Raw genomic sequence first — 27,842 nt, forward strand, 5'->3', positions numbered from 1 at the left:
TGGTAGACGAAAAGGCGTAGCAAGCCAGCCCGTTTTACAATCTGGCTTAATTCAACCGATTATCATATATGTAGGTTTAGAAGTATATTGTATTATTTCCTACAAAGTAGTACTACGCGTAGCACTACCGAGGGACAGTAAATGAATTAAAAGCCGCATAATTGTCTTTACAAGTGCATGTCATAATATTTTGATGGAAAAGGCTAAAGCTAGGTGGCTAACCTAGCTGGCTAGTTAGGCATCGGAGCTAGCTTTCCAGTAAGTTAGCATGCTAACTTCCCAGATAGACTGGTTACCAGACATTAGCATAGCTAACCTACGTTGCCCTGACCAGATAGGATATGTGTTTTACTCGGACAAGATTCGTTTGGAGCGGAGTCTACATCGTAACATCACATGAGAACAGAAGAAGACACAATCCTGTTTGTTTAGGACGGCGTTGAGAAATTGGTGAGAACATTTGCTAGCTAACCTACAATACCCGACACTGGTTTGCGAGACTATCTACTCTCTTCAGATGCCGAAGTAGATAAGAAGCGGTGCATTTTATCAGTTAGATTGAACAACAGTTTGATTATAGTTATTTAGCTGTTAACTATTACTCTAGTAACACGCCTCACTGTAGATTAATACATGTAATGGCAAATGCCCCGTAGTATTTTGACTTGCCCTGCTGGCTACTACCCATTGGGTGGCAGGGTAATGAACTGTGGCTATGGCTAGCCGATGTTAGCATTTTACCTGTGAATTCAGCTCGTAACTAAGGGGCTGTGACCGATTTGTTTTACCCCATAGCCTGACATATAGAGGGTCAGTTACAGTTAGAAGATCTATCTCACGGTGCCCACCGTAGCACACGTTATGCTGTCTGGTGGATGTTGTCCTTTTATCTTCTGGATTGCAGGTGGTTAACTTGGTGGTGGTTATGGCTGACCTTAAAAAACGTTAACTTAACCAGTAACCAATGTTTAAGTCCTTAGCCCCCGGTTAGTAACCCAGCTGATGCTACGTATATTGTTAGTTAGCGTGGAAATAATGCGTAATTTAATCACCCAAACAAGCAGTTAACAGTTGTGTCATCTGCTCGTGCTTGCTTGCAGAAGCAATCCAAATACTGATACTCTAATAACTAGCATTTTCAAACGTTGCATCTTAGGTAAATAGTAGTGAAACCGAATCATCTTTGCTAGTTAGCCAAAAGAGTGCTGGTTAGTGATCTGATATCAAAATGGATTTCCTTTCCCACCCTGGGCCGAGTGTCACATCGGTCTTCTCGACAATGGTTGCCTAGGTGGGAATGCAATCTTCTGAGGGAGGCGGACTAAGGAAATTCGAGGATTCGTTTTGTGGCCTAGAAATGTGGAGGAGCCGCAACGAAAACACACCCTGAATTGAACCGTCTGTTCTATCAAGCAGATGTCTGATGTGTGCTGTGCTGAATCACCAGATACTACAATGCAATTGTGCCGTTAGTGTCGATACAGTCGCGCATGTGTGCATACATTGTGGAAGAGTGCTGAATACGTTTAAGTCACTTATCAGATGGTTTCACTTTGCTTGGATAGTTGTCGTGCGATGAGCTGAAGCATTTCTTCTGGCAGTTTAAAGAGACCTACGGGCCTCTTTGAACATAGAAGCGATCACGGTGTTTGTTTTGGGTGAATTCGAGCAAGTGATGATGTTTCATCATTGAGTTAACTTGGTTGTCTACATGGTAGGGAGGATGGTAAAGTTGAGCGTGCGCCGTGGGCTGGTTAGCTGACTGGGCACAGCAGACGTTACAGACACCATAAAACTTTCCGGAGACGAAATTTGGAAGCAGTCAGTCTCCGTCAGCCTCACCAGTCATTCAATGACGTTATGTGCTATGTTGTATGCACTGCTAAATGATCTGAGACTATTAGATATTCATCGTGTTAATAATGAGAGACGAAACGTGCCCTGGCCTATCGTCGATATCAGTCCTCCACCCTGAGGACTACATACTATACTACACTACTGTTGTGTCTATTGGTCTCGATAGAGGGGAAAAACCAGCATGTTTGTTTTTTTGCTTGAATTGGTTTTCACGAAATGCCAAGGGTGAATCTGGGAGAATCTTTGGGTGACAATGACATTAAATGTTGCATCATTACAATGCTCCTAATCCACAGTGAGTGGTGGGACATATGCAGAGTTGGGCTTGAAGGCAAGGCAAGCATGCATGACAAAAGGGGGGAAGCGTTTAGAACCACTGTGCAATGCCCCACATCTTGAACAGTAGTTGAGGAGGCAGTTGACTTGCCTCATCATCCTACCTCAGGTGTCATGTCTTACTTAAGAAAGATCAGGAAGCGCGCTCAACACCTTGTCTTCTTATATTTTACACTGGGTGCTTAACTTCCGTCAATGAATGAACTCAAATCTCAAAAGAAAAATCGCCATTTCACACTGAAGAAGGGTGTAAGCCCGAAACGTCTGTGATGTGAGGCGATTAAAAATGAAAAAATAAATCTGATGAGTGCTTCTTTATTCACTTTCTTTTGAGATTTGATGTCTTACTTAAGAGCCATATCGGATGCTGACTTAAGGACTTACGGTCAGACAGACTTCTGGAAATCACAGTGATGTGCGTCATGCAAACCTTTCAACCCAAGGCGTCTGATTAATTATCTACACTAGTTGTTAATGGATGTGATCAACTGAGTTTGGCGTTTGATCCACATAGGTTTGTTCATTGTGCATTCAGAACTAATACAATGTCTGTCCTCGCAATATTTTTTTTCAAAAGTAGAGACGCCCTTTGGTCATCTTAAAATAAGTGTTTTGAACACTGATCATATGGGCATTAATTTCATGACTTCCCACACAAAGGCCTACAAGCTAAACGCAACAAGGTTCTGGGTTTGTGCGTTACAGACCGGCTGGTAGTTGTAGTGAAGGTGTCAAACAAGTTGAGGAGAATGCATTTTCTTTAATAATCATGGATATGTGCCCTGTTGTCATGTGATTATTGTTGTCATTAAGAATCACAGTCATTGCACCGTTGTAGCCAGAAGAGCTGAAAATGTTCATCTTTGTCATACATGCGTGGTCATCTTTACCTTTTCGGTACTAGTTGTGTCACATTGAGCAAAGTTGTGTTTCAAGAGTCCAGTGTGGAGTGTGGTACAAATAATACAGCCATGATATTTGTTATGTGCTGGAATTGGAAAAGCCATTAATTTGGTCTTAAAAGGCAGTCATGGGTAAGAGTTTATGGTGTCAGACTTGTAGCCCAAAGGTTGCTGGTTCAACTCCCGAGTATCGACCTGCCAGGTTGGTGGGGTCCAGTGCTCTCCCCCATTTCCCTCCATGACTGAGGTACCCTGAACATGGTACGGTCCTGCCGCACTGCTCCCTTTCGGGCGCCATTGGGGGCTGCCCCCTTACGCGGGTGAGGAGCATGGTACGGTCCCGCCACACTGCTCCCTTTCGGGCGCCATTGGGGGCTGCCTCCTTGCGCGGGTGAGGCATAAATGCAATTTCGTTGTGTGCATTGAACACTTGTGTGGTGTGGAGTGGTGTGTCACAATGACAATGGGAGCTAGGAGTTTAAATCACAGCCTCGATTACGATGCGATTCAATTTCGATTCGATGCGATGCGATTATTTGCGATACTTTAGAATGCCCCACACAATAAGATACAATATGATTCGATTCTACTTTTTGCCAATTGCTTTTCCATTTCTATTATGGAGCTAGGGCATTGGACAGCAGTGGCCAGCGTTTCAATTATTTTCGATACCTAAGAAAGTCCCACGATACCATGCGATTCGATTCAATCGTCAGATTATATCGTGATTATGGCTGTAACGATACACTGAACTCACAATTTGGTTTGTATCACGATTCATGACCTACGGTTCGATACACCCCACGATTTCACATTTAACAACATTATAAACTTGATAAATAAAATCTATGATAGTTTATAGGTAGAATAAGTTACAAGAGGCTACTTATAATTGAAAAAAGTTTCTATATAATAACAATGATGCTTGGAAGCACTATCACTTCATATCATGTGGTTGTTTTCTGGGCTAATGGTTATGCAAACGTTAAAAGGGTGTATCACGATACTGCCTCCTTGTATCACGATACAGTATCATGACTCTGTGTATCACGATTTCTCGGTTCGATACAACATCGTTACAGCCCTAATCGTGATATATCGATACATATGCCACTGACTGACTGCCATAGGTTGGAAGTATTGGTCTACGTACCCAACCTGTGAGGTGAATCATTTGAACCGTATTAACCAGACTGATAAAAATAAAAATGTACTAAGCGGCTCTAGATTCCTTTTATCTGTTGCATCTTGTTGTTTACTGGGTCAAAGTGAAACTGTCTTTGCCATCACATACCAAAGGGTTTAGGCACCAGGCAGCAAGGCTGGTTGTGGTGCCTGAAACACATGTCTGTAAAATGTCCTATCTGTGAAGTGTGAATTTGAATCCTGTGTGGTATGATCTTCACCAGCCTCTTGGGATGTGACCTTTTGCTCTTCAAATAGGCCCACCAGTCTGGTTGTCAGTTTGAGGGGAAGCAGCAGAGGCGACGGTTCAACAGCCTCTCGGTCAGGCCAAGAAGGGCATAGTGGCCTGGCCTGTAACAGCCCACAGCCAGGGACTGGAGTCATGGACAGTGGTCATACTCGAGGCTTAACAATTGTAGGTGGAAAGATGACTGTACCTGTGCTGTGCCTACTTTTATTCCACATATTGTGTGACTTGGAAGTGTAGGCATAACCGTTCTGAATTGTATTTATTTGGCGATTGCAAGTGGAACTTTTCATTATCAGATCATTTGGGAACTAGTACAGGTGTAAACATGGCCATATGGTCTTTGGCATGGCTTGTTTCATTACATTACATTACATGACACTAAGCTGATGCTTTTATCCAAAGCTACTTACCGTTATTTACAGGATCTTGGTTACAGTCCCTGGAGCAGTATGGTGTTAGGTGCCTTGCTCAAGGGCACCTCAGCAATGCAGTGTGGTAGGGAGTGGGATTCGAACCTACAATTCCCAGATTGAAAGATCAACTCCTTAACCACTAGGCCACAGCTGTGCATGTGTGATATGTTGGTCTACTGGTGAATTTTTGCTATGTGGAGTGTTATTTCTGGAAATGGAGGTGTGAAGTGAAAAGATATGGAGTCTTGTTGGAAATCATGTTATGGAATAATAGTGTATGACATAAGGCGTGTGTGAGAGACAGCCATGCCAGTTGTTCTAGAGTATGGGGAGAGTGTACGCTGTATCACACACCCTCCACTTTTGCCACATCAAGTCTCCTTTTCAGCAGTGTGTACACACTACTTACATATTTTTCAAAGTCTCCCTTTTTATTAACCATGTACGTTGTATTAATACCAAAGCAAGGCAAACTGAGCATAAAAGTGTGCATGGTATCCCAGCTTAGTCATGGAATTGGCCTGTTGTAATTTGTGCCTCTTTTCCACTGACATTTTTCTGGTAGGCCTACAGCTTGACACATCACATCTCGTTCCCCACTTTTTGCTTTACAATTGAGCTGTGTCGTGCCTATTCGAAAAGCATAAAGTGGCCGAGTCACGCTGTGTCGAGCTGTAGGCCTACCATAAAACCGGCAGTGGAAAAGAGCCTTTAGTCTAATGGGTTTACTGATTCAGACCCCCCACCAACACCACCACCAAATCAGCAAAGGTTGTGATGTTAGTGGTGGTGCTAACAACAACATGCTAATTATGTCTCTTTGCTTTAGTTAACTTGCTTGTCATTGTTTGCCTTGTTTGCTAATCTCATCTTTCCCTCTTTACAGGAGTGCCTATCCCCAACCCTGTGTGGTCACAAAAGACGGGCGTGCCGCTTGCGTGTTCTCGACCAGGATACAGCATCATCACAACTCATCTGTGTCGACCTGTTGGACTTCCCCTCTTTCACACACAAGCACACATTGACATGAAGACACAGTAGTTCCCAGGGGCACCGCCGCCGCTGCCACAGAGGAACTCTGCTTTTAAGTGCTCCCGTTGCTGGAGGTTGACCCCATGGGAAGGTTGTTTTGAACGGTCTGGGGAGTTGTCCCCAAACACGCGTCAGCCAGCTGATTACATAACTGCCTCTCCTTCTCCTCCTCCTCCTCCTCCTCCTCCTCCTACTTCAGATGTCTTTTTCACCTGCACGCTTGGAGTGGGTGGACCCAGAAGAAATCATCACCTGGTCCTTAAACGTCTGTCTGTGCCCCCTCTTCGTTTAATTTTTTATTTTTTTTAAGATAATTCAGTTTTTGTATTATTTGTTTTTGAAACATTCTGAAGTTCCATCTGCCTCAACAACAAGAAAAACCTCAACTGATCCTTATTCGTCTGTTGTTGAAGAGGTGGCTGTGTGTGCATTTGGAGAGAATTGTGCAAGGAGTTAGTACATATTTAGGACTTGAGAATAGGCTTGTGTCTGAAGACTGCCATTTCTTTTCTGTCTTTTTCACACTCTCTTCCTCTCTCTCTCTGCTGACTGTCGTGAAGTGTGCAGCCTAGTTTGGAGGCTCCTTCATGAAGGGTGTAAGGACCTGCTCTGCTGGTTCTCTCTCTGGATCTGGATCCTCCTCTCTTGCTCACATCCTGCTGCTGTCGCCGCGGTGCGAGTGGAGGCTGTGACGCTGTCCTTTTTTTTTTGGTCAGTCAGAGGACAGACAGAGTTGGATTGGGAATGAGTCATCATCGAAAGAGCAGGATTTGGGATCGATCCAGAAGCAACCTAAACGTTTCCGGGCCATTTACTTTGCTGGGGGACTGACGGACTCCTGCTCTTTTTTTTTGTTTTGGTTTCAAATCAGATTTGTGTGTGTGTGTGTACAGATCGAAAGCATCCTCAACTGCTGGAACAGTTGTTCTTACCAAAACTTTGCTCATTTTATCATCAAGTGATCTAGTGTTGTTTTTCTTACCTCTTCAGTTGTAGATGGACTAGGGTGAAAAACCCCATCCCCGTACATCCAAAGTCCTTCATATAGACCTGAGTTTCTCTCTTTTCCCTCCCCTACCTGTATTTCCCCCCTCTTCTGTTGTTCCTCCTGCGTTTCATGTTGATTTTTGCACCAAATATTGGTTCGCTTTGGCCAAAGGCCCTTAAGTCCACATCCCAAGTGTTGCTCTTAGCCCCTAAGAGAACCTACCGTTAGCCTTCATCAACATCACATCATCATCATCACATAATCAGCCTCAAGTCATCTTCAGTCGCCCTCTACCTCTCTGGTCATTTCAGTTCTATAGAAGGCTCATCTGAACCAAATCAGTGTGCTTAGTAGTGTTTGCTCTTCCGAACACTTAACATTGTTGTGTTGTATTGTGTTGTCACTGATGTGGAGTGTGATACCTAGTTGGCTGCAGTTATGTACTGGATCCGTGTTTTGGCACTGTAAATGTGGATAGATCCCCATACCGTTTTATGTCATAGGTAGCGCTGTACATTCGCTTCTAGGAATCACTCTGCATTTAGTCGTGCTTTTTAAAATTTACAGTTTTTTATCAACTGCATACATTATTTTGTTTTTCATTTATTTTAATTTAAGCCATATTTGCAGATCTCTTTTTTTTACATTTCAACTGCACTATTATTACCTTTTTTTAAATCACAAAGCCTTTTACGCTTTAATCCTGCTTCAGTTTGTCACCAAAAAGAGCGGTTGGAGTCATCTGTTTTGTCCATTCAGCCCAACAATCTGCTGATCCTCTCTTACTCAACCTCACACTTGAAAGGACAGCTCTGATTATACCCACTTAATTGAAGGGGAGGTTTTAGCCCTCGTTGAAATTTCCAGAGATAGGTCCCATATGTCTGGATTATCTTTCTATTTCACAAAATCACCACAACCAGAGAGCTAAAAATATATCCTTTTTTTCACCCAAAAGGGAAAGCTCCCCTTCTGTCTGTCTGGTCCCTGCTAGCTCCCCTGTCTCCCCCTTGGCCCTCTCTGCATCATGCTAAAGCCCCCAGCCCGATGTAGAGGGAGACTGCTTTTGCTCCCCCTATAACCAATTCGCATTTCCTCAACTTCTCCCTCTCATCTTCCCCCTCAGTCCACTCTCATACTCCCCTTCGTGTGCACAACACGTGTGCGTGTGTGTGTGTGTGTGTGTGCGTGAGTGTGTGTGTGAGTGAGTGCGTGTGTGTGTGTGTGTAGCTGATGGCGGGTGGCAGTAAAAGTGGAGGGGGTGTGGCCGGCCCCTCTCCCCCGCCACACGCCACCATACCACACCGACCCTTCCGGCCGAGCCGCTATGTGCCCGTCTCTGCGGCAACTTTCTTCCTGGTGGGATCCACAACCCTCTTCTTCTGCTTCACGTGAGTAGTCATCATCATGAGCATCTCTCCTCATACACACAAGCTTGTGATTACTCCCAGTGATGACACCACTGTCACCAGTCAACAGTCAACTTTTGGGAGAGGAAAAATTAAATCACCGCATTGAGACTGTGTATTCAAGCATGCACCACTTATTACGGTAGATTAGATTATACTTTATTATCATGCCAGCATGAACATTGCCTTTGGTCTCACAGAGTTAAAAAACAGGTTATAAACACAGATAGACACAAATAGACAAAACATACATACAAATGCTGCATCCACAGTTTGATCAAGAGAAGCCTTGGATTTGTGTCCATGTTAGGCTAGGGCAGAAGTATAACTGGCATGATGCTTTTAGTCTTCTCAGATTGCAGTGTGTACACATTTCTAGGCTCCTGCAGCACAACGTTTTCCGCTGGGTATTTGCTGAAATTCTAGATCTTAGCCTGTAGTCAGTGTTGGCTGTAAAAAGGCCACAACAATTGGCTATAATATACAAGCACGCGCGCACACACACACACAATGGCATACAAGTATAGCGGCAATATAACAGACTGAAAACTGACCATGCTATCTCCATCGTCCCAGAGATTTGACTCTTTTTTTTTGGTGTGTTATTTGTTTACACCTTTCTTTCTCCACCACCCTTTTGTTCTCTCTCTCTCTCTCTCTCTCTCTCTCTCTCTCTCTCTCTCTCTGTCTCTCTCCCTCTCTCTCTCTCTCTCTCTCTCTCTCTCTCTCTCTCTCTCTCTCTCTCTCTCTCTGAGATTTGCTCATGTTGATCTGTCAGTTATCATCCATCCTCCAGATTTAGGAATAAGGAGGAAAATAGGCCAACATCTGTCACTAGTGCGAAAAACACTGTCATATTCTGCCTCCCAGCCCCCCACTCATTTTCCCATGTTGTTAGCTTGGCCTTTGCTGACCCCTTTTCATGTTGAGAATGACTGTACAAATTGGTATTCCTTAGCTGTCTCCTTTTGTTAGCTTAGCTGCATGTCATTACTATACCCTTGCAGCCTTATAGTATTTTTTAAAAAAAATCCCGTATTATTATGTGTTCTTTTACATATGCTGTCAGTTTTTGTCCCTTGTGTGACTGCATTGTGTAGTGGTTTTTAGGCTTTTATCTGCTGCTTGCTAGAGAGCGCACACGCATGCGTTACCCATTCGCCGTCAACAAGGCACAATGGTAGCAGTGAAACATCAGTCACAGACACACCTGTCACTCAAGTGCCGGCTCGTCAGCTCTTGTCAAGGCTGATGTGGCTGCTGTATGGCAGGGCCAAGGCACACACCAGTCTCATCTTTGTCTCCCTCTCTCTCTTGTCTGGTCTTATCTGTTGTTCATCAGGTGTCCGTGGCTTTCAGAGCAGTTTTCTGTGGCGATACCCATCTACAACGGAGTCGTCTTCCTCTTCGTGCTGGCCAATTTCTGCATGGCCACTTTCATGGACCCTGGAATCTTCCCCAGAGGTACCCAAAGCCATTACCTCCATGTCTACTGCATGTCAGTGTGGTTAACATTGCCTTCGTCTTGATGGCACTCCTGTCCATCAAACATTTTAAAAAGCCTTTATGTCATGGCTTGGCTACAGAAAGGCTTTCCTCAGGGAGTCAAAATGTTTTTTTTAAGTTGATTTAAACATGGATGATGAAGACACTATCTGTGGGAATGAATTGACACTGAATTGTATTTCATTTCATTGACGCATGATTTGTGTTTGTGTGGTGGTTCCATGCGTATAGCGGAGGAGGATGAGGATAAGGAGGATGACTTCCGTGCTCCCCTGTACAAGACGGTGGAGATCCGGGGGATCCAGGTGCGCATGAAGTGGTGCTCCACCTGCCGCTTCTACAGGCCGCCGCGCTGCTCCCACTGCTCTGTCTGTGACAACTGTGTGGAGGTAAATGCACACGCACACGCGCACACGCACACACACACACACGTCAAACACGTTCACAAATGTACACATATACATATACAGTTCACACACATTCATCCTCTTGTGCACCCAGACATAAATCATTTTCACAGGTGCAGACTCACACACATACTGTACATATACATGATATCAATGTCAAAGTCAGCTTTACATCACACATGATGGCATTCTCACATCCCTATACACACACTTTCCTCTGATCCATCCACAGCATTACCAGATCCTCTTGTGGACCCACGCTTGGATTTGCGAGGGCATTGATGCTGATATACACTCACTTTGCTGCCTTTACACTTTGCCAAACAGAAATGTACACCTGTCAAGCCATCTACATACATGGGAGCACGGCCCTTTCCAACATATGCAGCTCATTCTCCTTACTCTACTAATTTGCTCATTCTCCCCTGTAATCTTTCAGGCGGATCTCAAGAGGGGTCTCTCCGGCTAGAGAAATTGAGCTCTTTCATTAATTAAACCTTCCATCTGTTTGTCCTCATCACTCTGCCATTCCTCTCTCCAGCATCACAACTTACTCACTCACTTCAGCACAGCCAGGCCCTTGCACACCAGTAGATACCCTCAATAGTACATCAGAGATGCATGCCGCGTAGCTATATGCAATACATACACAAGTACAAGAGTGTAAACATTGTCTGATCTTGTTCTTCCGAAGATGATTTGATTCACAAATGTGTCTACTGTAGTGTTTTTCATCCTTCAGTGCTGAGTAGATACATTTGTCTGAAAGTTGACTGATTAAACTGAATTGTTTTCTTTCTAAGAAAGAATTTTCAGGCCAAAAATGTCAACATTAGATGAATAATGTCACATTAAATTGCGGCCACTGTGTCTGCAAGTCTCAAACACCCTCTGTCCAGGTAGCGATATTTGGGGGCAAGCTGAATCGTCGACCGCATCATGTGTTTCATGTGTTTGTTTTTGTGTGTGTGTGTGTATGTGTGCGTTTGCTCAGGACTTTGACCACCACTGCCCGTGGGTGAACAATTGCATCGGGCGGCGTAACTACCGCTACTTCTTCCTGTTCCTGCTGTCCCTCACCACGCACATCATGGGCGTCTTCGGCTTCGGCCTGCTCTTCATCCTCTACCACGCGCAGCAGCTCGACCAAGTACACTCGGCTGTCACGTATCCTGATGGTGCTCTATGCTTATATGGTGGATGTGTGTATACATATGGGTAAATGGTTTGACCTGTGGTTCTACGGTCAGATGAAAGGAAATGTTTGGATGACAGAATCTAAGATCTAATCAAAGATCTAAGATCTTTGTGGATATTTTTTTGTGTTTCCCATTTGTGACTTGTCAGATCTGTCTGCTACATAGATTAATGGAAATACATTTACGGTAATGTTCCTGCCACTTGGCTGTAAGCTGTTGTTTTGTATTTTACCAGCTTTTTTGCTAGTACCAGTGTCCATCCCCTGTACGTGTGTTGTTTCCTTGACTGCTGTGCCCCCGCAGTATGGCCGTGATGTGTGTAGCAGGGCTGTTCTTCATTCCTGTGGCTGGCCTGACGGGCTTCCACATCGTGCTGGTGGCACGAGGCAGGACCACCAATGAGCAGGTATTGTTTAGATGGATTTTATTTCAGATTTTATAAGAGAAAGCAACCTCCAAGTCAACAAAACAAAATAATATCAACAGGAGACAAAACCCTCTTAGTAGACCTGACAAGGAGTGTGTAGGCATGCAGCATAGATTATTAAATCCCACCCCTACACATTCAAAATATAATACATAGGCCCTGCCGTGGCCAACCGGTAGGGTACTCGTCTGCCATGCGGCCGACCCGGGTTCGATTCTCGGCCGACCCCTCCCCATCTCTCTCCCCATTAGCTTCCTGTCCACCTCTCAAGCTGTCCTATCATCAATAAAGTCGTAAAAGACCAAAAGAAATATCCAAAATATAATACTTAATACGTATGTATTGTATGTGGACTGCACCCACTGTTAACAACACCAAGCCACAACCCACTTCAATACCTGTATCTCAAGTATAGGGGTAAAATGGATGTGACTTCTAGTATAGTAAGCAAGACAAGAAGCCATTGCAATATTACTGGGATGTTGGGAGATTGTAAATGTTGTGGTGAGTGGTGGCATTGCTCTGGCTGGACAAATTTGCATATCATATTGTGCTTTGAGATGGGCATGAATCTCTGGTTTCCTGTATTTTCCATGTCGATCCCTGTGATTCACAGGTTGTCGTAAGCGTTGTATATACAAGTGCTTTGAGCTTCCTCAGATGCCCATCAAAGCCAGCAGCACCTGTGTGTTAGGAGGCCAACCCCTTTGTAGTGGCTGCCTCTTCAGTGTTTGTGTATTAGAGTGGGTAATCTTGTTTGTGTGGGGTGTTTTTTTCTGTGTGGCGAAATATTAATCTTCCTACAACAGATTTTATAATCCAGGGAAATATGAGGGCCCCCACACCAAGCTGCCAGTTCTAGGACAAACAGACAGGGATTGCAATCTAATTGAACAACAGGGTCATCATCTTGTCTGTTTTTTTTTCCACGGATATCTCTCCCCTCACCCCTCTATTTGACACTGGGTTACAAGGCTGGGAGGGATCATGCCTTTGTCTGTTGTTAGCGCCCCTGGCACAACCCTGTATACAAAGGTTTTATATTAGACGGCCATTAATTGGTGCTAATTGGAGGTTACCTGGCTTGGTAATTAGTTTTCATGACAACACTTTTAGTGAACTGACCTACTGACTATTTGTTTCTGGAAATTGTCTTGTATAATATGAACGTGTAAAAAAAAAAACCATTAACCCATTTTAGCCTAAGGCACCTGCCAAAAACGCCTGCTGAATGCCTAAGCCCTTTGTGGGAAAAGCTGCCCTCTGCCTATTAAAACCCTAAATATTCTAAATATCTCAGACTCCGGAGCACATAAAAACATGAAATAAGTTGCATGTAAAAGCTAGGACCGTTCATTCAGCCCTAACATACCTACATTTTTTATTTTTAAACAAAGCTCAAATCTCAAGAGCCTGAATGCAGCGTGTATGTTGCTCCAGGCGCCAAAGGTCAAACAGCATATGCACAGCATCAGGATAAAATGGGTTCATCTATAACTGATAATAATCTTGCTCTGCCTCACCAGTGACCGCCTCACGTCTTTTGCCTTCAGGTAACGGGGAAGTTCCGAGGTGGTGTGAACCCCTTCACCAATGGCTGCTGGAAGAACGTATCCCATGTGCTGTGCAGCTCCCAGGCTCCCAGGTCTGTATTCTTTCATGGCCGACATAGGCATAGACAGATACACATTATGCTCAGAAGCGCCGGTTGCAATCGTCACACACACACACACGTCTTTTTCTGGTTCTGTTTTTTTATGAAGCAAATGCAGTCGTGTTTTTGATTCTGTAGATTTTGTATGCACTGTTTTGCTTCCACAAATAGTAGCAAATGTGGTTTCCATATATGAGCAACTACTTTACAGTTTTGTCTTTTGAAACAATAGGCAATTGTGTCAATAGGGCTGTAACGGTTACCGGTTTTCACGGTAACCGCGCTTAAATATGATGACGGTGAAGATAACCGTCTGAATTTTAAAATACGGTGTTATCTCGGTGGGTTACCTTACCGCACACCGTTACACCGGGATATCTTTCATCCCAGACACTCCTAAATAGTTTGACGGTGACGAGACGTGAGTGACAATATCTGCATTTCCATAACTCACCTAACCGTACAGAATGTTAACAGTGGAATCCGCTTATAGTGGTCACGTTTGTCCGAGGAGCCAATTTGAACACTGTAAGCGGTTGATTACTAAAACCGAATTTGTATTATTTCACCTCTTTTTTGTCTCTACCTGTCTGCCAAAAATGAGCGCTGAGAAAGACGAGGCTTATATGCATTTCGAAGCATAGACCACGCACGGGTCGTCATCTCTTATGATATCAAATACGTTTGTAAAGTTCCCATTCGACAAACGTCTTCTGGCGAGTTTCTGCACAGTGTGATTCAGGTTATGCATGCAAAACGCGGCTAGACATGGGCACTTGAAATTGCTACACCGATAAATAACACACTGTTGCATAGCCTGCTGTAGCCTACAGTAGTAGCCTAGCCTACAACGTGATTTTTTGACACAGTTTTAAAAAGCCACTCTAACTGCTTGGAATTGGGAAAGTCGCGCTGGGCTTGCTGGCATAGGAGAGATGAGAAGGGCGAGGGGGAGTGGGAGGGACTCGTAGGGAGACGCAGCCTGGAGCAGTTTAAACACAAGGTAGCCTCCTGGGGAATGCCAAGCTTCGCCGAAACATCTCGTTGGCTCGTTTTTGGTAATTTTTCATACGTGTTGAAGAGCCAATGTTTTTCGTTCCCAGAATATGAGAGCCATGATTCAAGTGCTTGCTGCCCGGTGTCAAAGGCTACGTTGGCTAGCGAGACAGAGGCATGTGTGCACAGCCTCATCACTAGAGAGGTTCTGTGTAAACAGGTTGCGTTGCGTCCCCACTCACTAGTCGAGCCATGCCTGCAGTTCACTGCGGTGCTGTCGGGAGAGCACAACCCATTCACTGTATGGAGTTTGCACAGCCCGCATATCTGAAGTTACCGTGACCATCTGTTTTCTTATTTCGGGGAAAAACACATATCTAGTTTCTGTATGGCGCATGGCCATATGTGTTTACTAACTGTAAAGGGGTCACGTGAAAAGGCGTTGGTCATATGGAGGTAGTCCATCCGAAAATGCAAAAGCACCAGGGGAGGGAAAAATCTGCGATCGTAACACAGTAAACTGGTTTAGTTATAGTCGGGTTGCACATGTGGTTGAAATACAGTGAAAAAACTACATATGCTCTAACCCCATGGATGCTAGAGGAGCATTTTGACACCATGCATGCTAGGATTTATCCACGTTTTCGATGTCTACTCATAGAAAGGTATGGAGACGCCGTGAAAGTGGGGGCTTGGGGTGAAATTTGAAACGCGACATTTTGTAATAAATTAACAACAATAACGCACAAACAATATGTTCAAATATCTGTAAAGTAGTGCTAAAACATTCTTCAGGGTCTAAGCTTTCAAATACTGTTCCTGTGTTTATTAGGCTACACGAGGATTAGGCTATAAATGATTGCGCAATGTAAGGTTTTTGTTCGAGGTTTGCGGTACCATGTCGCCTTTAGTGTCGGCATTTAAAAAAAAAAAAAAAAAAAAAAAAACCGCGATAATACCGTAAACCGTGGTAATTTTGGCCACAATAACCGTGAGCCTAAAATTTCACACCGTTACAGCCCTAGTGTCAAATGTATTCTCACTGGTAACGCAGATGTGAAAGTGGAGAGGTTGGAAGAACATCAAGATTTTTATTGGATTACGTGGAATTGCAATCAGATTTAGAAAGAAGTGTTTTGGCTCAGATGTGCTTGCTAGCTGTTGTTACTTGTTTATTTCTGGCTGACACGTTATCATTTGAAAAACATCACTGCTTTAAAAACAAAAGTGCAGTAATATTTGTTACATTTTTGGTTTATATTGGAACAAAAAGGTTGGTCTGCTGGACCTATGCGTATGGCTCAATTCTAATATAAAAGCACTCATATTCAAATGATTTAAGGCAGCAGCATGTTGGCTACAGATGTTCACCGTGTGTGAGCCCCCCTCACCCTCCACCATAGATATGAACACTAGATGCAGTGTGTTCAGCCTTTTGGTGTGACCCAACCCTGGGCGCCGCCGTCTTGGGCCGGTATCATGATATGTCTCATCGTCATCTCCACCTACAGGATGATGTGTGTGTTGCCATGTCATAGACTTATGGCTGCAATAGACCCCTTTACTGTATGTCAACAGATATGACGTTTTTTTGGCTGCGTGCGCATTGTTGGAGCAGAATCGACCATGCACCGTTCACTTGTACAGAAAATAGCCAGGTGTTTTTTTCCGAAATAAGAAAGCGGATGGTCACGCTGACTTCAGATATGCAGTGGGCACCACAGACACGGGCATTCCTGATGATGTCCTCAGTCCAGTGAGTACGTTTAATGTCTTGTAACAACAAACATTTCCTATGCTTCTGGAACAGCCTCTTCCCTCTCAAAATAGCATAACAAGTGTACTTTTCGGAATCTCTATTTTTTATCAACGTACACGCTTCAGGACGGCAGGTCTTCTCTCTTTAGCCTGCAGTTGACCTAGGGGCTGCTGTCGAGAGAGCGAGAGAGCGCAGCTCATTCATTCTGAATGAAGTCTGCACTCCTCCGTTGGCACCCCTAGAGTGCAGCACCACCCGGAGGAGTGGAGTCTCTCGTAATGCCCTTAACACCTCTCTGGTGTGTTTGCATTCAGTGTGACGTGAGTTCTGAACGGGTCAATATGACTGCTGAAGATGGTGGTATTCGTTCCAATTCAAGGGGGTGCTCAAACTAGTGTTCATATCTATGACCCTCCACTGCAGTAGCTGTTGCCAATCTTCTATTGTCATGAGATGACCCCACCCCTTTTCTTGGCTTGCCACAGGTACCTGGGCAGGAAGAGGAAGACGCTGGCGGTGGCAGTACAGCCACCCTTCCTCCGGCCGCAGCTCTCAGACGCTCAGCTCACTGCCAAGGTGCTCGACAACGGCATCCTTGGCGACATGCACCGGGTAAGCAGCCAGGCGTCTACTATGAACATTATCCATAGCTGACATTATACATTTACTCTCTCTCTCTCTCTCTCTCTCTCTCTCTCTCTCTCTCTCTCTCTCTCTCTCTCTCTCTCTCTCTCTCTCTCTCACGCTCTCTCTCTCTCTCTCTCTCTCTCTCTCACGCTCTCTCTCTCTCTCTCTCTCTCTCTCTATCCGTCTTTCTATACATCTCTCTCTCTCTTTCAGTCTCTCTATCCATCTATCTCTATCTCACGCTCTCTCTATCCATCTTTCTATCTCTCTCACTCTCTTCTGTTTGTCTTTCTCACTATGTTTATGTGTTTGTTTGGCAGTCTAAAAGCAGTTTGGAGATGATGGAGAGTCAGTCAGCTGATGCGGAGCCTCCTCCTCCCCCCAAGCCAGAGCTGCGTTACCCTGGCATCTCCCGGGGTCCCATGAGCCACGGTGAAGGTACGCACATACACACCCACACATGCACCGATCAACTCAGTCATTTCCTATTCCTATCCTAACCACGTTGTCTGCGTCAACCAGGGAGCGAGTTTCCTTTTTAGCTCTATGACGACTCTTGTTCATCCAGGTCCTTTCTGCCGAAAGTTGTAGGCAACTTGACTTCTTTTCGGACCGTGACTCAAGTTCTTTATGCCATTCACGCCCCAAGATGACGTCCAGTTGCCTACAACTTTAACTCTTTTTACTGTTCTGTGAAATACACTGTGCAGTCTGGTCATTTGGATGACTTTGCACCTCACACTGACCACGCTTGCTCTCCGTCTCTCTCCTGTTCACAGAGAGCAGCCTGCTAAACAAAGCTCCCCCTACGCCCACCATGTACAAATACAGACCTGCCTACAGCAGCCCAGGAAAGAACCATACCGCCCTCACCCACGCCTATGCCAACCAGGTACGTTTGCCTCTCTGCTCAAAGAGTAACATTCATTCATTCATTCAAGTCTAGTGTATATAATGGGTTAGCGTAACGATTTGAGGTTTTTTTCCATACCCCAATGTGTGCTTGTGTATTGTAATTGCATGTGTATGTGGACTTAACAACATGTTTATACTACCCGTGTATGTATGCAAGTAATTTTTTACCTGCACTGCCATAGTTGACTGAACCGTTTCTGTCTTGACTGCATGTGCATGTAATTCTTGAATGTCGTTCCAGTGCATCTGCCATTCATTTAATTTCTCCTTTTGTTTAATTTGATCACTCAGTGGCTTTCAGTTGATCAGTATCAGTAAGTTGTCATTGGACTCATTTTTTGTCATTTTTTTCTGTGTGTTGTCCTCTTACTAACCAATCTGTGTGTCTTGTCTGTATTCAAGTGTGTGCTTTTTCTGTGTCTGCTTTTACCACAGTAGTATTTGGTGGGGTTTTAGATCACCTTGTTTTACGCTGGTAATGGCTCTCAAGATTGATCAGAAACTGATTTTGGAACATTCTGCTCTAAAACCTGTCTACTCCTTTGTCAGTTTCTTATCCAATCACTGACCCAATCGTATTTTTTCCTCCACCTGTTCACAGTGGCTGGTGATGCAGGGCTTTCCTATCCCAATTAGTAATATAATGTAATGCCATTTCAGCCGCGTTCCTCTCCCATGTTTATCCCACTCCCTCTGTATGTCTCTCCCACTGCTTCCCTCCTGTCTGTGTGAATTAGCCTGCTCTTAGCTGTACCTCTAGATCCCCCCACACCCCCACAGTGCAAGGTAGCCCTGCAGTAATACTGAAGACTAGAGCCCCCCCCCCCTCCTCCTCCTCCTCAGAAGACCTTTAGAAGACTACACTGACTGGACCCACTTGTGCAGACGCAGCAGACTCACTAATGCCCTGCATGCGCAGCCCCTCACTTCTTGCTTCCCAGCACAGCAGATCTGTCAGTCATCTTCAAAAGATTACGCTTTTCTTTTTTCCCCCTCTTTTCTTTTTTTTCTTCTTTTTTTTTTTTGTTGTTGCTCATATTAACTTTAATGGTCCTAAGTCTGGAGAAGGGATGGAGTTGGGGATTGGGTGTGGTTGTTTGGGGGTGTAGGGTGTATGTGTGTGTGTGTGGGGGGGGGGGTCACATTCATGTCAGTCAGTACTTGAAATTGTTTGAGTGGCAACACATGGTGACTCACCTCGGCAGCCCCAGGGCCATCTGTCCACTGGGGGGGAAAGTTGACAAGAGGGGGGAGGGGTGTTGGATGAGAAGAGAGGGGGCGGGTGAGTGGGTAAGGGATTGGGCGTACATTAAGTGTTATGACCAACGCTCGCTGGCTTTGTTAAGTGTTGGGCGGCTTATTTGCACGGCCCAACGTGGCAGGGATTAGGGGCGTACAGCTGCTCTGATGGTAGTGATGCCGTGAGCGCTGCGTTGCGTTTCTGCCACACAGATAGTACCCTTCATTGTCTCAACCAGGGAGGAGGAGGAGAGGAGAGGAGAGGGGAGGGATGGGATGGGATGGGATGCATGTGGGATGGTTGTGTGCAGGGGTGAGGGGCTGGGATGGATTTATTTGATTGAGGAGCCGTTTGGAGGGCCACAGCGGATTAGGTGAGCAGCTCAGGGCACCAGCCAGCCAGCCAGGCCCAACAAGAGCGGATGGGCAGGCGGGCAGCACGTGGCCCACCCAGCCGCCAACAAGACGGGCACCGTAATCACTCTCAGCCCCTCAGCAGTCAGCCGAGGCTCATGCAGCCCGCTGAGGGTGAGCAACAGTAGATTGTTGCGAGAGAGAGAGAGAACAAGAGAGAGGGAGAAAGATGTGTTCTTGTGGGCTTTCCACATAATCCCTCTGGTTCCTCACCCCACCCCCTCACCCCTCTCCGCTCCTCTCGCACTGCAATTATCATCATGGCCCTCTGTGATCAGACTGACCAACTCCATTCCCCTTTATGATTGTGCCTCAGAAGCCTCTATTGCTCCATGGCTCATAACTAAACTCGGGCCACTCCAGCCTCACTAAAGATGCCCTGCTGTTTTCTCTTGCCATGTTGCTGTCAGTGAGGGGGGTGATATGGGGGGGGGCTATCAGGCACGGCTCTCTGTCTGTCTCTGCACTCCTAAATAGTGTTAACTTAAAGCGATGGTTCGGAGTAGAATCACCCTAATGCCATTTGAACCGTGACACCCATCCACCTTTACACCCGAAGTGTTTTCTGCCGCAGGCTTACATCAACAGAGTTGCCGTGTTATTCGATGTTTATTCCGGATAGCTTGACTCAAGCGCATATGGATCCTGGGCACCGTCTCCAAACTTTCCCCACAAAAATAACATGTCATGACACCAAACTTCTACAGTATAACAAATGTGGTTTGTACTCACAAAAAGATGAATTTGAAACTTTGTACATAGTCCAGGAGTTTATTAGTAACAACACACGAGACGATTAGCTTTTCTGCTGCTAAACATCCGTCGACGTCACTTCCTCCAGCTGGGACTGTCCACAGCATGGCATAATATTGCCGGAAGCGATTGCCGACACATATATATGCACGAGTGTGGCATCGTCTTCTATTTATTAAACGTGGTAAAATTTAAATCCGAAGTGGTTAATTTCTTAATGTCTTTTTGAGTTTTCCGCCTTCCGGACTCACGTGTATTTGTTTCCATCAACAAAGTCCCAGCTGGAGGAAGTGACGTCGACGGATGTTTAGCAGCAGAAAAGCTAATCGTCTCGTGTGTTGTTACTAATAAACTCCTGGACTATGTACAAAGTTTCAAATTCATCTTTTTGTGAGTACAAACCACATTTGTTATACTGTAGAAGTTTGGTGTCATGACATGTTATTTTTGTGGGGAAAGTTTGGAGACGGTGCCCAGGATCCATATGCGCTTGAGTCAAGCTATCCGGAATAAACATTGAATAACACGGCAACTCTGTTGATGTAAGCCTGCGGCAGAAAACACTTCGGGTGTAAAGGTGGATGGGCGTCACGGTTCAAATGGCATTAGGGTGATTCTACTCCGAACCATCGCTTTAAGAGTGATGACTTAAAGGGGTATGCCACTATTTTGGGGCTTAATACAGTTAAAATCATTGGCCAGGGTTTATAAAGGTGGTAAAGTGTCTTATTTTTCATGGAAGCCGTTGTCTTGCTTTATGACAAGTTAAAAAAGGGAGCATGTCGCTAAGCTAGTGAAAGTCAATGGATCCGTGTAGCATGCTACATGCTACAGTGATGCATTGACTTTCACTAGCTTAGCTACATACTCCCTCTTTTAACTTGTCTAAAAGCAAGACAACGCTTAACATGAACAATAAGACACTTTTCCACCTTTATAAACCCCGGCCAACGATTTTAACTGTATTAAGCCCCAAAATAGTGGCATACTCCTTTAAATAAAACAATTGTCAGATGTGGTGACTTCCCCAGCCATAACTCCCTCCTAATGTAATCTATGTGTTGTTCATCTCTCTCTCTCTCTCTCTCTCTCTCTCTCTCTCTCTCTCTCTCTCTCTCTCTCTCTCTCTCTCTCTCTCTCTCTCTCTCTCTTTCTCTCCTTCGCTTGCATTCTCTCACTTTCTCTTTCTCTCTCTCTCTCTCTCTCTCTCTCTCTCTCTCTCTCTCTCCCCCCCTCTCTCTCTCTCTTTCTCTTTCTCCCACTCCCTTTCTTTTTCTCCCACTCTCTCTCTCTCTCTCTCTCTCTCTCTCTCTCTCTCTCTCTCTCTCTCTCTCTCTCTCGCTCTCCCCCCCTCTCTCTCAGATGAGCCGTGGAGAGAGTCTGAAGGAGTCCTCCTCCCTGTTGCAGTCGAGCCAGCAGCCGGGCTACCGCTCCGAGCCCAGTCTGGACGGCGGGGCGGGGGAGCGGGGCGACCGAGGCGCAGAGAGGTCAGTGGGCTCTGGTGGGGGGGCAGCGGGCAGCTCGGGCATCCCCGGCTACTCCCTGGGGGGTCGCTCGTACCCCTCCTTCTCGGACGCCACTGTGCTGTCGGGCGGCGGCGGCGGCGTTGGTCCGTCGCGTTCCTCCTCCAGGCCAGGCCAGGTGGGCGCCGCCCAATCAGAGGCCACCACCTCCGCCAGCTACAAGAGCCTGGCCAACCAGACGCCGCCGCCACCGCCCATGCCGCGTAACGGCAGCCTGTCGTACGACAGCCTCCTGACGCCCTCCGAGAGCGCCGAGCTGGACGCCAGCAGCACGGCGGCGCCCACCTCCGCCACTGTCGGCGGCGGCGGCTCCTCCGACCTGTCGCCCGGGCGACCGCGCACTCCCGTCTCCCTGGGCTACAGCTCCCCATTCCTGTCGGCGCAGATCGCTCAGCAGCGCGAGGTGGAGCTGCACCAGGCGTCTGGGCTGCTGGGATCCCCGCACCGCGCCGCATACCTGCGCGCCGCCTCCTCCAGCCCCCCGCCGCACGGCCCCCCCGGCCCAGACCAACAACAACAGCAGCAGCTGCAGCACGCCCCCCACCACCACCACTCACACCACCACCACCACCACCACGTGCAGCCTGTGCCCCTCTCCTCCTCTTCCTCCTCCTCCACCGCTGCCTCCTCCGCCTCCTCCTCCTCCGCCGCCCCGCACCACCACCACCATCACCACCACCACCACCACAGCAGTCACAGCAGCCACAGCAGTGGCCACAGCCAGCGCGCTCCCCGCTTCTCACGCCCCCCGCTGCTGTCTGACTCGGGCCCTCCCCCCGCCTACCCTTACCGCACGCGCTCCACCGAGGCGCCGCCCACCACCCACCCGCCACGCTCGCCCCACCCCCCGCCGCTCGGCAAGTCGCTGTCGTACTCGAGCGCGGCGGCGGCCGAGATGCAGTACCGCATGGTGCGCAAGGCCTCGGCCTCGGCTGTCGGCACGGGGCCCGGAGGCGGCGTGGGGGGCATCCAGGCTCCGAAGTGAGTAACTTGCAACCCAACCACTAGTGACCCACTCAAGCCAACCCAACCCCAACCTGTACTCCACCCCCCTCCCACACACACACACACACACACACTTAACCCAACTCAGACCCACTACTTTCTCTTCTCTCACTTCTCTTTTTCTCTCTCTCTCTCTCTCTCTCTCTCTCACACTCACACTCACACTCACACTCACACACACACACACTCACACACACACACACACACACACACACACACACACAGCATCCCTATTCCCCCGTCATGCCTAACCCCATCTGCAGAACTGCGCCTCTGTCGACAAGCCCGCTGCCTACTCCTCCTCCTCCTACTCCTCCTCCTTACTCCTTCCTTCTCTTCCCACTACTACTACTGCTACTACTACTACTACTACTGCTACTACTACCTACCTCCTCCCAGACTCCTGTGAGTTGTTTTGATTTCAACTTTCCTCCACTGCTCGATCCACCTGTTTATTTGGGTTTTGTTCTGGTTGTGCCTTTCACCTGACTACCTCAGCTCTGCCCTCTGCTGGTCGCACGGGATGGAGCTGCAGGGTGTAGTCAACGCATCAGTGTGTGTGTGGATGTGACTGTATTATGTGTTGGGTTTTTTTGTGGCTTGTTATTTTTTTTTTTAATCTTTTACTTTTAATTGAGATGAGATTTGTCCAGAGGTGCAGTTGGCTCACTGATGCTTTATCAGACATTTTTGTGGAAGGTGTTGGCATGATATCTGAAGTCGACTGAGACGACTGTTTTAAAACCCAACAAGACGAGCGATCAAATAATATTTGAATAATCAAATAATCTCATTGACAATATTTGCGCTGCATATCATTAGTGTCTACCATGAGGCCATGTATTCACTTATCACTGGACTCAATTTGGATGGAGCAGCAGTGATGCTTTTGCTACCAGAATGCATCGAACTGGCAAAATGCACATGCGTGTGCTGCATAGCAAAAGCATTACATTACATTACATTGCACTTAGCGGACGCTTTCATTCATTCAAAGCGACTTACAACTATTGTTTTTCAGGGTATAGGTTACAGTCCCTGGAGCAATGTAAGGTTAAGTGTCTTGCTCAGCGGCACCTCAGCCATGGATGAAGATATAGGGAGAGATCAGGGGGGATTCGAACCGGCAACTCATAGATTGAAAGACCAACTCTCTAATCACTAGGCCATGGCTGCCTAAAAAGCACCACTGCTCCATCAAACATGAGCCCACTGACTCTGAAATGTAAGTGAAGCAATGAGCTGTGTCCACATGAGGAGGGTAGTGAATTGGTGCCTTCACTGTATTGCAAGTCACAAGCCCTCAGCAGGCATCAAGATAGTTGATTGGACAAGCGCCCACAGAATACATCAGCCAGCAGCACTAACTGCGGACTTCATAGTCTGATAAAATATTGACGCTTGAAAGCAACATGAAGGATTCATCCTTCGGTCAAAGTGGAGAAAATGAAGGCACCTTCGAAGGCAGCATTCTGTGGCTTTATTTGACTGCTTACATGCCTTGATGCCACCAAACGCTCCCCTTTTAATTAAAGGCAGCATTGCTTCTGTTTTGGGCATAACCATGTTGTCTTTGCATCTTGGGACAAATAACAAATTACTACACGTCATCAGTGATATGCAACCTGGATTTAGAAGCTATAACCTCATGTTCCATATTTACCGGCCTGGTTTTAGGGTCATTCGGTAAAACAAGGACATTATGTGGCACTGGACTCAAGCTTCTGAATTCATGTTGTACATCATTGCACACCATGCATCTGTTATCTCTATATGCTTGGTCATTGCATTTTTTTTTGTGAAATTCACTGTGTGTGCAACAACTTCTGTAAATGATAACGTGTCTGTGTCCTTGTCAGTGTGTTGTGGTGTTTTTGTTTTCCAATGCAAAGTTAACTTAAGCCAAATTGGTTAACATGTTGACTGTTTTTAAGTACCAGTTGTATCGATGTACAGGAAAATAGGACCTAGTGTCCTCGTACAGTGCATCTTCTTGTGTGTGTATGGCTACGTTTACATGACATTTTTAATTCAGAGTTAATCATTCGGAATTAAATAGTTCCGTCAAGTTTACTTTGATCTTTCATTTAATTCAGAAACATTTTCAAAGCGGAATTAAGCTTTATTCAGAATTAGTGAGTTAATTCTGAATTCAATGTCTCATGTAAACCTAGCCATTGTCTTGCTTTAGTTTCATTTCCACTGTAGTTCTTGAACTCTAGTGTGTGTAGTGTCTGTGCGCATCTTCAGGTGGTTTCCAATTAAATGCACTAACTCCTTCCTTTCTCCTTGCCCTCCCCCTTTTGTCTTCTCCAGGGATGAAATTCAGATGAAGTCCTACAGCCGTACCAACGGGCAGCCCAAATCATCCCTCCCCCAGTCGCCCGCCTCCTCCACCCCTTCCTCCCCTTCCCACCCAGTGAGTGTCTCCACCCGGCCCGGACAGGCCTATCCCAGCACAGCTGCCATTCAGAGTCCTGCACACAAGCCTAGCGGCGGCGGTGTCAAGAAAGTGACTGGTGTCGGTGGAACCACTTACGAGATATCGGTCTGAGTGACTACGTTCCTCAACCAACCGGCGTCAAAGAACAAGCTCCCTGAAACCTGCCAGAACTTTTTAGGGAATTCCACTATCTTTACAAGACGGAGGCGTGAGGCAGAAGAGTGACGCAGCTGGCAGGCACACACAGAGAGGAGGCCATAACTCCTCATGAACTGACTTTAAATCGCTCCCTTAACCCTGTTGTCCCTATAAACCCTGCCACTGCTGTGGACTCGATATCTGGCCTATCCAATTTTGTTTTCCACAGGAGGACTTTCCTTAAAAGAAAATGGCTGGGTTTTGCCAGCTGACATGGCTGGAGTGGAAATGACACTAATGTTTGATGTGCTGGCACTGGAAGCCAATCACATGGCTCGTTGATATGCGAGTCTTCATTTGTCCTCCAATGAGGTGAGCTTTGTTGGTGTGACCGCTTTGACTGGGTTGCCTTTCTTAAACATTCTACAAGACAAGAAAAAAAAAAAAAGATTCCTTTAATATGTGTAAAAAAAAAAAAAATGACTCCTCACTTGTACAGAAATAAATGGTCAGGGGTCTTTTTGTTGTTGCTTATGCTCCCTTGGTTTTTCCACCAATTACAGGGGGACTTACTGGCATGCTGTAGCCATTTAGGACCACTGTGATACTGGCTACTTGCCATGCTGCCTTTGTGTATTGACCAATCATTAGCGGAGTAACACAAGAGCAAGGGCACACAAATGGCATAGTTGAGCTTCAAAGTGGAACAGCCAGTTTGCTAGTGTTGAAGCAATTGTCTGGGGAATCCAAGAGAAATACCTTTTTATTTTATTTAATTTTTAAATGTTATTTTATATGAATTTATATAAAGCTATTGCTATTGATAAGATCAATATTCTTTTTTTTTCTTTTTACAACGGCTGATATGAGATTTTGGTCAGCACAGAATTTTTTGCGAATCAAAAAAATGAAAAATAATAAAAACTGTACACCAACATACCTTGGTTTGGTAGACTGGACCTGTCATCTACAGAAGGTGAGCATGTTGCCTCTGCATAACAAAAAAGTTAATTTCGCGATGGTGATATGTAGCATCTAAATGCAGCTCATCCAGAAACCCACCCTGGTGGACGTTATTTCCCAGAATGCTTAGTGTACATTTTGATGGTCTGCCACTCAAACCTATCCATCATGGCTCCCTTTCCCTTCCTTCTTTTCACTTTTTTTTATTTTCAATCAGCTGACTCTCATGTTGCCTTGTAGTCTTACCAGCCAATTGGTATTAAGCAGCTTACTACACATGCTTGCATCACCAAGCCGTAGAGACAAGAGAACCATATCAGCCAGTCATGATTGGTTCAGTTTAGAGATCACTGAGAAAAAAAGAGACATTTTTGAACCTGAGTCATTGGGGGAGAACACACGTTTGTTTTGTAAAACCTGTGTTTTTACTTTTTCTCTCACAGTGATTTGCAGGCATTTCACAAGGCACTACAGTTCTATCCACCAATGAATCAAAAATAAAGGAATTTGTGTCCAGTGAAATGTTGGACCTAGTGCACGTTGCCCCTTGAGATAGCCCAGGAGTCTGGACAGTTAACATACGGCCAGTGGCTGCCCCTGTCTGACGAAGATGACGAGGTGTGTAGTCGACAGGATGGTGGAGATGTAGTACATGGGAGAGAAGAATACTGTATAGCTCAGTGTGGGTGGATGTGTGTGTATGTGCGTGTGTGGTTGAGAATTGGTAATAAATACTGTTTATAAAATGTTTTTCTCTGTTGCCTTTTTTTATTATTGTGTAACGGAGGCTAACTAGCAGAGTTGGCGTGGAACGTTGGTAAACCTCCCTCCCAAAGCCTCATACAGTATCGATGCCGTTGGGCTGGGAGACTGGTCTTTTGGTCCAGCGGTATCGTACTGTGCCTTCAATTGCCGGACCCTTGTAGTTGGATGAGGTCACAGGTTTGATCCCCGAGGGGGACGAGCAGGTGCAAGATGACCTCCGTCACAATTGGAGGAAACCAGGAATGGGGTTGGATTCCAATGTGTTCCACTTGGGTTTTGATTTCAATTTCTTTTATTTTAGTCTCTACTTTGAACAATGGCAATTGTTAATCTTCGATGGACAAAAAAACTACCTGAACATTCACTGCAGTGGAAAATTAATAGCACATAATCCAATTTGTACTCATGATGTGGCTATATTTGAAAGCAACCCTTTAAATTTTAATACCTGGCTGTTTGCATATGATGTTCAAAACCTACATGTATATTATTCAGCATTAATTGTAATTTTCCATAGCGTATAACCAAGACACTGCTTCACTGCATCCCTATAGATGAAACTTTTAAAGTGACCACTAGAATAGAATAGAATAGAATAGAAAGCCTTTATTGTCAGTATACAAAGTATACTGAGATTTTAGCTTCCCTACGAAGTGCACAGTCCTTTATAGATGAGCATTGTCCAGTAAGTGTGTGTTCATTGTTGTAACAGCTTTGGGGAAGAAGCTGTTCTTCAT

General features: G+C 45.7%; 1 protein-coding gene across 1 annotated transcript; it reads left to right on the forward strand.

Moving 5' to 3' along the window:
• On the forward strand, positions 1–27,090 carry zdhhc5a (zinc finger DHHC-type palmitoyltransferase 5a). The gene is made up of 12 exons (XM_063219634.1): positions 1–450; positions 5,830–8,354; positions 9,715–9,836; positions 10,110–10,267; positions 11,280–11,452; positions 11,788–11,890; positions 13,465–13,556; positions 16,806–16,932; positions 17,268–17,385; positions 17,727–17,839; positions 21,631–22,772; positions 25,113–27,090. The coding sequence occupies exons 2-12, from the start codon at positions 8,197–8,199 to the stop codon at positions 25,348–25,350; spliced, it is 2,544 nt and encodes an 847-aa protein (XP_063075704.1). The 5' UTR covers positions 1–450; positions 5,830–8,196; the 3' UTR covers positions 25,351–27,090.
• The last annotated feature ends 752 nt before the right edge of the window (positions 27,091–27,842 follow it).

This window comes from Engraulis encrasicolus, chromosome 16 (genome assembly GCF_034702125.1).
Source record: "Engraulis encrasicolus isolate BLACKSEA-1 chromosome 16, IST_EnEncr_1.0, whole genome shotgun sequence".
In the NCBI taxonomy this organism is placed as follows: Eukaryota; Metazoa; Chordata; class Actinopteri; order Clupeiformes; family Engraulidae; genus Engraulis; species Engraulis encrasicolus.